The following is a 13,035-nucleotide window of genomic DNA, read 5'->3' on the forward strand; positions in this document are numbered from 1 at the left end:
TTAGGTTTAGTGACTTCATGTTTGTTGACAAAACTGTTGCCTATACCGATAATAACCGAGTCGTTTACCGCATCAAATGAGAGGGTCTTCGTAAGGGAGGCAAAACACAAAAACTCATTGCGTCACACAATCCCACCTATATAGAACATTCAGTGACATAAAGAAGTCTCGCTAATGCTATTTGACATTTATTACATGAAGGAAATAGGCCTGGTGCACAGTAGCAATCCGGTATTAATAAGTTTCACCATGATCATTGTATTTTATGAAATGGCTCAATGCTAATTAAATTTAATGAGAATGTGTATTTTAGACAAAAAGTACCGTCTATACCCGCATACAAGTCTAGTCCAACTGCAAAAACACACATACCCTGCCCTGCCGTCGCATAATGCGCCTGCAGATCAGGATCTATCCTGTTTGTAATCCTGATTACTCCTAATAAACTCGTAACCCAAGTCTACTGGCGCATTATGTAAGGGAGTGTATACGGCAAGTGTCCTCTGTCCACTTTAGATTGTTTTACAGATGTATTTTAAAAGAAAGACACTTATTGGTGATTCTTCAAATTTTCTTCAAGTTATAAGTGTTTTCATGTATTCACGTATGTTCGTTATAGTAGGTTTTATATCACTCTGAAACCAGGAATGTCCCAATCTCTTAAAAGGGACAAGAGTGTACTGTATTTAACAAGGAGTTAACAGAAGTCACCTGCGAACAGCGTAGATCCAGATGCGTAATCGCCTGACGCTCTTATTTTCTTTACAGCTGAGCGCCCACTGCACTCAAGAAATAATATGCTGGTTATTTTCTTCTCCATCTTTAGGTCCTCCAACATGCGATTAACTCGTGTAGTATGGCACTGGTTGCCCATCCTTTTATTAAAGAAATTATATAATACCGATGATGTTCAAAACTTTATAGTTTTGTTTATTTCATGTACACAAAAAAAAATTTTTTTATCACAATTGATACATTTCTTAAAATCAATAATGACTTTTAAAAAAACATCTTCTTTCAGCGGGACACGATACAGCAAAATATCTACAACGGGGAGGTAAACATAATTTGTTCCGGTGTATTTAGGGGCTGCTCACCAGTTATTATACACTTTTGAGAGAGTGAGGTATGTAAAGTGATGTTGTTTGCATTTGAAACATGCACAGTGGAGAAAATGATGCCATACCTCTATGCTACTTTGACGTAATGTGGCTGACATTTCTTTGGATAGTGTACATTATCTAAGCACACTGCTAACTAAAATGACTGCTCCCATGTGCTAAAAAAGTCAGCATGAATCAATCTAAAGTACATTATCTTTAGCAACTATTAAAATAGGGAAAATTAGTTTACCTAACTAGACAATACCAGCTTCTGAAAGTGCAATGAACGAATTACCAAATATATTAAATGTACAAACGTTATCGGCTCCTTTATTTTACAATTGACCGCTGATGTCCAGGAAGTGAAAATGACCAAGTGGAGCTAGCACTTTTTGGAAAGATGCACATCTGGAGTAAGGCCAAGCTGTATACTATATAGCCCTATTACATCCATCAATCATATACCGAAATAAAGGGAATTGGAGGTTCTTGGAACAATAACCAAGATATACATGTTTTTTTTTTTTTTTAATAGCCAGTATAACGAGTGAGGACACCCGGGGAAATTCTTTTTCTTTAAACTTCTAACCCTTATGCAAAATTCGAAACTGTAGAGCGCCACCTTAAAAACCAATCACTTCTGTTTACGCATTATGGGATTACGGTCTAAATGCAAGGTTTAATAACTTCTGAAGTTGAAGAGATTAACAGCTTGTAAAACTACGCATCTCCGAAACTGAAGATTTGACAAATTACAAGCAAGATCGACTTACTTCCGAAAATGAAAAGCTTTACAAAATGCACAAATTCGCACCTCCGAAAATGATTTGACAACGGAAGTGCTCAAAGAAGCCTCGGCAAAAACACATATTTACACGTTTTTTGGGGGAAAGAATTGTAATCAGTTTAAAATTACTTCGAAGAGCTGAATTAGACTGACTTCATTAAGTCATGAAAATTAACAAAGTAATGTGGCCACATGTTTGGAACTAATTTGTTCTCGTAAACATACAGACGTGATATCATTGTTGGTCGAAGTAGGGATAATATTCAAAATTGGCTTGTAAATCGCCATATAGGAGAGTCGCTTATTTAGCGATTAATGCGCAGAGTAAGTGTAAATTACAATTAACATTAGCAAGTCATAAAAATAAAGAAAATAACGTGCAATTTGTTATTCTTAACATACAGAGGTGACGTCGGATTTGGTCTGCTGAGTAATAATATATAAAACTGGATAGTTAATCGCCAGACAGCAGGGGGCCCCGAGTGGCCGAGTGGTCTAAAGCGCTCTCCGTTACGGATCACTGCTATCTCACCTCTGTCTGCGTGGGTTCGAGTCTGGGATTCGGCCAATGTGGGTATGGGAGAAAGCTTGCCAATAGCTTCTCGTAGGTCGGTGGTTCTTCCCGGGGTTTTCCAGGGATCTTCCTCAACCATTAATACTGGCCGCCATGCATAGCCTATCGTGTGCTGAAAAATGGCGTTAAACCCAACAACAACAACCAGACAGCAGAGGAGCTTTTTTTAGCGGTGATGGTACAGAGTGTTGTACATGGCGGTAACTTCAATTTAAGTACCGTTGACCTTTGTCTTTTCTTCTAGCAATGCAGCGTTTGCTCGGATTAGCCCCGGTCTGTTCCGGGTGTATCGACATTGAGAATATGCAGATAACACTACTGAAAACGGTTGTTTCGATATACAAAGGACGTATGCAGTAACATCGCCCGGTCATTTCCGTGAAGTCAAGGAATAACATTATGGCGTAGTTGTAGGAATTCACACACGTTTGATGGGTTTGGAGATTCGTCTTTGGCGGCTGAGTGCACAGCATATGGTGCAACAGTAGAGGCCCACCAAATTCCATTTGTATCTTTACCGCCCTCCGAACGAAGGTAGTTACGAATATTGTTCTTAATGGTGGCGACCATTGGACCATCGCTCGGCCATTTCCGTCAGGTCGTGAAATAACCTTGTAACTAGTTGTATGATTACACATCAGTTTTTGATGTGTTTAGTGATTCGCCTCTTTTAGCGGAGTGTACCACATCTGTTACGACACAAAAGACCGAGAATGTTCCAGTTGTGACTGTTTCCTTCCATCGTCTTGGTCCATGTGAACGAATGTAGTTCGGAATGTGGATCTCAATGGCGACTAATAACACCCGAGGATGCTCCGATTGTGGTGGCGAATTAGGTCCGATGTATATTTCTGGACTTTAGTAGTGTTCCACAGTTTCGTATTTTGGATAGGGTTAGATTTTTAATGAAAAAAAGAATTTTCACTGTTTTCCTCATTGGTTATAATTTCTACTTAAAATACGGATTTCGTATATTTTAGGTATTGTTCAAAGAACTTTTAGTTTCCTTTGTTTCTGTGTATGATTGATGTATGCAATGTGAGTAATAGAGTATATGTCTTGGCTTTACTTCAGATATGCACCTTTCAAACAATATACTAGATCAGCGTGGTCCTTTTCGCTTCCTGGACTTTAAATTGTGAAGAAAAAGAGCCGATAACTTTCTTTTACGTTTTATATATTTGATAATTCATTCATTGCACTTTCAGAAGCTGATATTATCTAGTCTGAGAAAATTCCTTTTCCCTATTTATATAACTGCTAAAGATAGCGTACTTTAGACTAATTCAGGCTGATTTTTAGCACAAGGGAGGAGTCATTTTAATAAGCTATGTTCTTAGATCGTGTACAGTTTCCACAAGTACAATATCCTAAGAAATTCCAGTAACAGTACACATGAAAGTAAGATATAGGTATACTAAGATTATCTGAACTGTGCATGTTACAAATGTAAACAACTTAACCTACTACCTGCTACTCTCTCTCTCTCTCTCTCTCTCTCTCTCTCTCTCTCTCTCTCTCTCTCTGAAGTTCATTGTATCTGTAGAGCGTCCCCTTGATACAAGAGACAGATGATGTTTGATTGAACGAAGAGCGTCTGCCCAATTGTCTATACAGGGACTTGAACGTCACAATAGCTTTACGTCCACATGGTAGGATAATCCGAATGAATCAATACTGTAAATTTGGTGATAAAATGCCACCTAGAGAAAACCGTACCCTTTTGATAACTTTATTTCACTAACTGTATTTAATCTGATTATAATGCAATTTCCCTTCTTTTTTGATGCGGTAAGTTCATGGACAAGATAAAATTGTGATTCTTAAAATTATGCTACTTTATTCTTTTATATATATATATATATATATATATATATATATATATATATATATATATATATATATATATATATATATATATATATATATATATATATATATATTTTAAAGCAGTAGTTAAAATTTTCAGAGAATTCTTTAATGTAGACAAATGCATATGCCTAATTTTCCGTTAATTATTGTATACATTTTATTCCAATTTTTAGTTTCATAAAGTACACCTTTTGTTTTTACAAACAGTTTAGAGGATAATTTTGAGCCACACAGTCTCGTATAGACATACTCTGAACTAAGTAGTGTGCGATTTAAACACTATGGAATCCTCCGGTGAATTAATAAATTTTAGTGAACATTTTATTTTTTAGACCTCATAAGCCGTCGTAGATTAGTGGCCTCTTTGCCATTAAATGCGTGATCATCAATATGGCTTAGGGGGGATAACTCGCAAAACACAATATTTGATAGAAAGTTTGAGTTGTAGAACCTATTTAAGATCTCTGTGTAGGTACAACATACATAATAAAATAAAATAAAATAAACAGGCATTACTTTATAACGTCTGTTACTAAAAATTCCCCAATGATTGCCGAGCTACTTAAAATTAATATCTTTTTTTAAATTCTGACAACGATCCAAAATTTTCTTTAGATGTGTGGTTCAGTATGAATAAAAAACAAAACAAAAAAAAATCCAAAAAAAAACAACAAAAAACACGCTTAATACTCCCATATTGGGTGGAAGAGTGTTCTAAATTGTTCGCATTTACCAATCCTTGTCATATGTCACCTCTTTCCACGAGGGTTCGATTCTCCGGCTTGGACAATGCTGGTATGTGAGAAAATTTGCCAGTAACTTTCCGTGGGTAGGTGGTTATTAATGTTGTTTTCCTGGGTTCTGCCTCCACTGTTGTTCTGACCGATATGTATAGCCTATCGTGTGCTGAAAAATGGTGTCAAACGAAAACAACTAAGTTTGACTTACTAATCTAGGAAGGATGATGCGAGGAAGATTGGTTTTGAAGTAGTGTCAAACTTGAATTTTGTTTTTTCTTGTATCTAACATTTTGGTTACTCGCGTGAATATTTCCAAACAAAAATTTTTGCCCAGGATAACCCAGCTAGGGAATATTCGTCCCATGATATATAAGCCTACATACGCATATATTCTTATGTAAAATTTCGCATTTTTTGTACGTGAATATAGATATCGAAGCTACAGAAATTAATATTTACTATTTGTTTAAATCAAGTTATTGAGATTGGGTTAGTTAGGACAATTTAAAAAAATCAATACATTCGAGAAGTTGGAGTAAACAAAACACAAAACAATATACGCTTTCGGTGTTATGACATAATTATATTTGTTTTATGATTGTCGTAGGGAAATTAACTCATGCATTGTGTTGAGACGTTTTATAATTTTATGACCTCTGTATTACGATACGTGTTGCATTGCGACTCAGATCAATAACCTAGAGTGATAGGTAAATGTGAGGAACACAAAGAGATAGAAGCGGTAGGAAGACAAAATTCTCCAATTTGTGCAAAGGAATAATTTGTTTCTTTTCCACGCTGAATTTGGACACTTTGTTGTTTTGTTTTCTATTATTTTTCAGCGCATTTGATTTCCAAACTGTTGTTATCCCAATTAGGGACTGACCGTTCAGTTTTTAAGTTCAGTCAAGTATGGACCGGGAAAAAAGTCGCTTTGAAAAAATATGATCCAAGCTGATCATACAAACTTTTGTGCAGCTTTTATTACAGTTCATAATGAACCCCAAAAAGTCGTCAATCCTTCTAATTAATTTTTGCACCTTTAAACGACTGAAATGACGGGAATTCTGTCAAAATCCATTAAACACGTTGTTGCGAGTGTCTGGTCTTCCGCTAAGTAACAGAAAGAAGCAAAACAATCAAATTTTAGTAAAATTAACATTTATTTCTCTGCGTTACAAAGTGAACATTTTAGAAAAACTTACAGTATTGTGAATTAAATCCCAAAATAATCCTAAGTGTTCTATCACAAGTCCATAAGTATATAATGTTCGAATGAATTCCAGTACTGAATGTACAAAGTCTTGATGTATCACAATGATATAATCCAGAATGTCGTCGAATTAAAAAAAACCACAATAATTCCAAAGTAGTCTTTTAGTCCAAACGTCAATGAGCACTTTGTAATTCTGATGCCAATGAACAATTTGAATGATTCATCTCAAGTTATATCTAAACACAACAGTAATTGATTCTACAGACTGAACTTGAGAGAGGATTGAATAATTTTCTTTACAATATCCTATATATAATAGTCTCATTTGACCTAATAAATAATAGAATGCTCAGTATGTCGGTCATTTGAAATGGAAAATTTTCACTAATTCGAAAACAAGATCTAATTAAATTAAAGCAAACATCTTTAAGACAGATTACAAAATGAAGTAGACAAAACTAATCAGCAATGACAATAGTCTGCTGGACCAAAGCTCTACTTTCAATCATGGACATGGGTCAAGCACACAATAAATTAAATAGAAATAACAATATTCATTTTCCCACTGTAAGAATACATAACAAAAAGCTATCAATAGCCATAATTTGCTTACAACCAAATACCTGGTAACCTAGCACAATTTGACGCCTAGTCAATAAAATCATCATATATAATCATCTTATATACGGCCTCCATCAGACAATTTAGCAAGTTCAAACAGAGTTGAATGGATAAAAAGTGCCAAATAATTTGATGTTTGTTTAATTGCTTGTTCCAATAGTTATTTATTTCGAAATATGGGAGTAGTGCCAACCACAGTGTACAACTTTCTCTCGTAAAATACGAATTAATTTGTTGTCTATAAGTTTTCAATATAGTGTAACTTGCTTACCTATGTTTCGTACAAGCTCGCTAAGATTTAGATAGTTACTTTATATTTCAGGATTTCAGCACTCATTAAAATGAAACCTTGAATTGTTTGCAAGTGAATGGTGTGGCATACGGAAATTCATCCGAGATGAGAGGAAGTCTCGTAGAAATTATGCCTGTTAGATTAGCTAATTTTATGGCAAGAAACTATAGATCTATCCAAGTATATAGACAACAGAAATTCTGAGTGAGAAATAAAGAACAGACTTATGTAAGCCTTGAAATGTTATATTTGTTAATAAATATCAAATGAATTATGCAGAAGTTACATATTTTGTTATTATGTTCACTCTATTTCAAGACCAATCATAATGACGATCAGACTCGACAACTTGTATTAAATAATAATAGTGATAACCAACAACTTACTTGTAAGATTTTAAAACGTTCAGTGGAGTAAAATTAATGGACCAACAACAAAACATTCAAATAAATTGAATTAGCATGATAAGTGGAATACCATTTCTGATTTAGTAAAAACTTAGCTCTACAAATGTTCTGAAAGAGCTGCAGTTTTATAGAGGCCCAATATCCCTCCTTATAAATAATCTATGTTATAAAATCGTTGGCTTTGATTTTCTTTAGTACCGAAATGGACTAAATATTTATATTGCATACATGAATGTATATTTTCAAATATAATTTCTTTTAACTAATTTCCGTTAGAGAATTATAACATTCCCTATCACTTTTCTCAGCTGATTTGCAAAATAGGAATGCAGCATATATAGAAATTTCACACGAACCCGATGCCGGTCGATGGAAAATTGACAGGCAGAGTATATCATGTAACACTCCAACAAATGATGCATATTGTTAAGAGGTATTGAATACACAATACATGTTAACTACTTTTAAAATAATGTGATTCAAGACAAATATTGAATGCTTATTATATTATTACACTTTTAATTGCAAATATATTACCAAGCTCTAAAGTCATTGTGCAAGACGTAGAACAGTACATATGGCCTCGAAATGAAATTGGTGGTGCGGGAAAATTAGAACACGTACAACGCGGATGTGTTATTTTAGCAGGAGATGGTAAGTGTATTATTTATTGTTAAGCAGAATTTATTCCACGTAAAATCTCGTTATATAGACTGTTTATGAATGTTCAAATATGTCTGAACATATCGCATAGTAAAACTCTGGAGGTGCCTCCAATACAAAACTTGCCTCCAAAAACAAAGACGATGGAGACATCGTAAAATACATGTATTATATCAAAGATAACATATAATAAAAATAGTTTGTCAATCTAAAGAACATTCCTTGGCAAACCATCATACGACACATAATCCGAAAATACCCACGTGTACACCTCTTTGCTAGAACTAATAATATATTTGTAATTGACAGTACCCAAACAATGCCAACAAACGATGTGAAACTAAATGCTTACCATGCTTCACATAAACACATGCGACAAGAAAACGATACAAAGCAAAAAATCTTAACAAATTTCTCTCATGAAGCAAACAGTCTGAATTCATAGAAAATTTGCAACGATGTTTATAAATTGTTAATGAAGATTTTATAGTCCTATACAGGAATGCTTTTGAGAGAGAGAGAGAGAGAGAGAGAGAGAGAGAGAGAGATGTAGTCAGTATAAAATCACCATGTTGTGTTGACAATAGCTGATAACAAAATTGTTGCAAAAGGCAGAGTAGGGGAGGTAATCTTGACTACTAACAGTAAAGAATTAATTCTTTTTAAAAGGAAGGAAATAGTGACCGGATGAACTTACTTTTTACAAGAAATAATCAACTTATACGCTTTAACGGGGTTTATTGACATTTACTTCTTTCCCTAATTATGTTCATAACTTCTTTATGAATCTTTCCAAAATTTCACCCAACTTGGATCAAGTAACACAACTTCCGCTTTATCAGAGAGCGAGTCAGCAAAAACGCTTAAAGTCTTAACAAAATTTACTTATTTAAACTGAAATTCGAAGTGAGAGGAATGTGTAATTTTATCAGGGTTTCTCTTGGGCACAATATTAAGCTAGACATGAAATGCAATCGAATAAACTTGAAGCGAATCCCACCTATCCGGTACTGCTTTAATAATTTACTCTAAATGACCTTATCAGATGTTTGTAGAAACATTGAAATATATGTCTACTAGTTAAAAATGTAACTTGGAGGAGAATAATATGGATTGTCATTACTTCCGCTTCTCTCTCTGTCTATGTCTGTTTGTCTGTCTGAATATTATTTATATTACAGTTTGGTTGCATTTTGCTTTTATCTCTATAATATAAAGTTTTTAATGTTGTTTTAAGTATCGTCATTCACGGCATTTTTTAATTTTTTTTTGTTACAATGCATATAGGAGCTGCAAGTTGCGATACGCTGCTCTCGTAGTCGATGCAAATAAGCATTTCCTTGCAATTTATTTTTACCTACGATTCTTTGCTAATTGTCTGAAACGTGCTACCAGTGGGCGGGGTCAGATGAAATAAAATATGTTTCAGTTCATATAGGTGTGAACCCAACAAACTGAATAGGTGCTGACCAATCAGATTCCTGGAAATCGCAATGAGGAAAAAAAATTTATTACAAAATATGAAGCAAAACAATCAGTCTAGAAGAGATGAACAAAACAAATCAATAAATGATTATGGTTCTATGATGAATAATTATGTTTATTGCAACTTAGAATATAGAATACACATAAATTATGCTAAATTTTAATTAGCAGTTGACTCGAAAGAGACCTTTTAATCAGATACTAAAGGAATTATGTTTAGACGAAGTAAATAAAAATACCGTCGGGTTACAATATGAAAACGTCGAACATTTTCACTACAGTGGCGAATACTGCCTGAGACGTGCTATCCCATTAACCTTTGCGTGCACAGGAAGTCTTTGTTACAACTGTCCCAATATGGCCGACGTTTAGCAGGATTTCCCTCCAAAGTTTGAAAATCAAGTTAGTGGTGCTATATTGTAACACATGTCTTAAACGTTGTGGCAGTATTTGTTCCAGCAGACTTTATACTAATTAGATAAAGGTTACAGCTTTGCAGACAATTTCTTGGTTATTGTTGTTACAGCTGAAAAATTTCTTTTGTGTTTCTTGAGAAAGGACCCCCTCGTGAGTTTTCACTGCAGACATGTTTATAAATAAAGCGTAGACCATACTCTTTGATTAGACCGCAATGGAAATTATGGAAATTTGGATATAGGTTTTTGGTGAACAGAGGTTTGTTCGGCTTGTATAACACAAGACGTCAATAATGGTGGGAAAGTTGATCTGTTTTGTGTGCGGTAACCCAGGGGCTGACGCACGGTTGTGTATCAGACAGAGGGATAGAGGACCCTATTTCCCTTTCCTAGAGCACCACGACCCACCCAAAGGGTCCCGTCCCCCAGCATCTGATGGGATGATTGACAGTTGTCATGTATGTTATGCGTTTCTCAGACAGCAGTGGGAGACGTATGAGCGGACAAACACCCCTGCCATTAAAAGACTTTACTGGCTAAAGCGATCTGATAATGGACAATTTACTGGTGCAGAAATGAGACTTCAGGGGGAATATATTGCCCAGGTAATGGGATTGCAATATCAACCAGGTGTCTTTGACGAGACAAGCACAATGTCAGAAGATTCACGATACAGTCAAGACATGGACTACTCACGCAGACATGGGAAACAAAATGAGTCGCGAGTATCAGCTCCACAGTATATGCCAAATATTTCTTCAACTCCAAAAGACTTTAGCGCTTTTAGGGAAGATCAACACTTGTCTAGGTCACAGGCAGAAGGAGCATTAGATCTCTCTGTAAGCAAAAACGACTCTACACAACGAACACAGAGTGATAAACAGCGTGTAGGTGATAAAGAGTCCTCATCTAAATACCAGGAACAAACGTTTGTGTGCTATATTTGTACTCAAGAACATTCCTATGCAAGCGAACGATTGATAAATGTCTTTAAGCCGTCAGGCAGTGAACCATATTTTCCAGTGTTGGAGAAAATACCAAATCCAAAAGGTGCAGATAGTGTGTCAAAAGGTGGACAAGTTAGAGTCTGTTGTAGCTGTAAAAATATTTTGTTTCAACAGTGGCAAGCATATGAAATGTCTGGAGTACCTATCCAAGTGAGAACATACAGAATACCAGATGAGCTTGCAAAAGCACCAAAGAATCAAGAGAGACATGGTACAGAAAATAGGAAGGAGTCTTTGAGCATCTCTCAGCAAAGTCGAAGCATGGGTAAAGCTCATGTCTGTTATATATGTGGACAGTCATATCCTCATGATCAATGCAAAGTTTTGAATACCTTGCCTCCAAAATCACCTACACCAGCTACATTATTTTTCCCATTTGTCAGAGAGTTAAAAAGACCATCTGGAGCTGAACCATTGACTCCGAGTGGGTCTGTTGTTGCTTGTAATCAGTGTTATGGACACCTGAGCTACCAGTGGCAGCTGCAAGAGATGGAAGGAGTTCCATTGTATCATAGGGAGTATTCACTTAGCTTTTTGACTGAACTTCAGGAACCTACCGAGTCACGCACTGCATCACATATTAGTCCATGTGTTTCCAATGGCAGTGGAGAAATGACAAAACCATTGAATATACAGATTACAGGGTCAAGTCCGCTGATGTCAAATGAAGGCTCAGCCCCCTCCTCTTTTTCCTCCAGTCAAGGATTATTAACAATAGCAGCTCCACTCAGTTCCTCTCTTAACCCATCTCCAAAGAGATCATCATACCACTCCAGTCCAAGTAAAGCAAAAGAATCTGAATCAAAGAAACAAGATGGTGGCCATGGAGGTACGGAAGGTTCTAGCTCCTCCAAAACCATTCCACATCCCTTGCAACATGTCAGCGCCATGCCAAAGAAAGTATGCTTTTTATGTGGTGAGAAGTGTCTCATTACCAAGATGCACCATCTTTTGTCATATCCAGTGAAGCATGAAGCAAAGTCCACAAATAGTCAGGTTGAACCCTTCTTTCCGTTCCTGGCAAATCGAGATCCAGCCCGTGGTGCAGAACCTGTGAATGAAGAAGGAAAGGTCAAGGCCTGTAATATCTGTTTCTTTACATTGCTGAAACAATGGACAGACTATGAGCAGTCAAAGAACCCAAATGATAGTAATCGATGGTTGCGAAAGTACACCTTACCTACCTATGTTTGTTACGTTTGTGGATCACCCTGTGACAGAAAGTATGTACGAACTTTAGCAGTAAGGAAATTTCATTTCTTGAAAGAGCACAAGGCATCACCTAATTCCATGATTCTTGATAATGGGGAAAGAATTGCGGTGTGTAAACCGTGTGCTTACAGTCTGATGCAGCAGCATGGGGAATTTGAAAGAATGGGGGTTCCACATGAGCTTCGCAAATTTAACTGGATACAGCATACCAGTGCTGCCTATGATAGTACAGAAGACTGCGATGTCCAGGTAAGTTTACTTTCTTAGGTTTGTGTTCAAGTCTCAACTTTTAATGTTAAGACCAGGACTGAGTTGTCAGATTTAGATTTGATGAGAGATATTGATAGGTTTGCATTTTTTGTATGTAAAGCAAAGGAGAGAGTTATATTGTTGTTGAATATTATTTTTTTTTAAAATCCCATTGTCCCTTAATCCTGTGACCCTTAGGGGCCTCATTTATCCATCATCGTGTTATTAGAAAAACAATTGGCTTCTAATATTAATTTGGTTCATGTATATCATTTTTTTATTGAGGGCATCATTGCACTATTGATGCAATAAAATCTTTACCTGGCCCTTTAAAAAATCATCCTGCACACGATTGGTGCATAAGACCTGCAGTTGACATACTGCACTGCTA

At 35.9% G+C, this 13,035-nt stretch overlaps 1 protein-coding gene across 2 annotated transcripts in view; it reads left to right on the top strand.

The window, feature by feature from the left end:
- Positions 1–10,102: 10,102 nt before the first annotated feature.
- Positions 10,103–13,035, top strand: part of LOC149780558 (uncharacterized) — a 181,293-nt gene continuing 178,360 nt past the window's right edge. For both annotated transcript variants that reach the window (XM_089937593.1, XM_089937594.1), the window contains exon 1: positions 10,103–12,644. In XM_089937593.1, coding sequence (XP_089793719.1) covers positions 10,470–12,644 — 2,175 coding nt within the window. In that variant the 5' untranslated portion in view covers positions 10,103–10,469. The remainder of the gene's footprint in view (positions 12,645–13,035) is intronic.

The sequence above is a fragment of the Sinohyriopsis cumingii genome, chromosome 16, assembly GCF_028554795.1.
Source record: "Sinohyriopsis cumingii isolate HCF-2022 chromosome 16, ASM2855479v2, whole genome shotgun sequence".
Taxonomy (NCBI): domain Eukaryota; kingdom Metazoa; phylum Mollusca; class Bivalvia; order Unionida; family Unionidae; genus Sinohyriopsis; species Sinohyriopsis cumingii.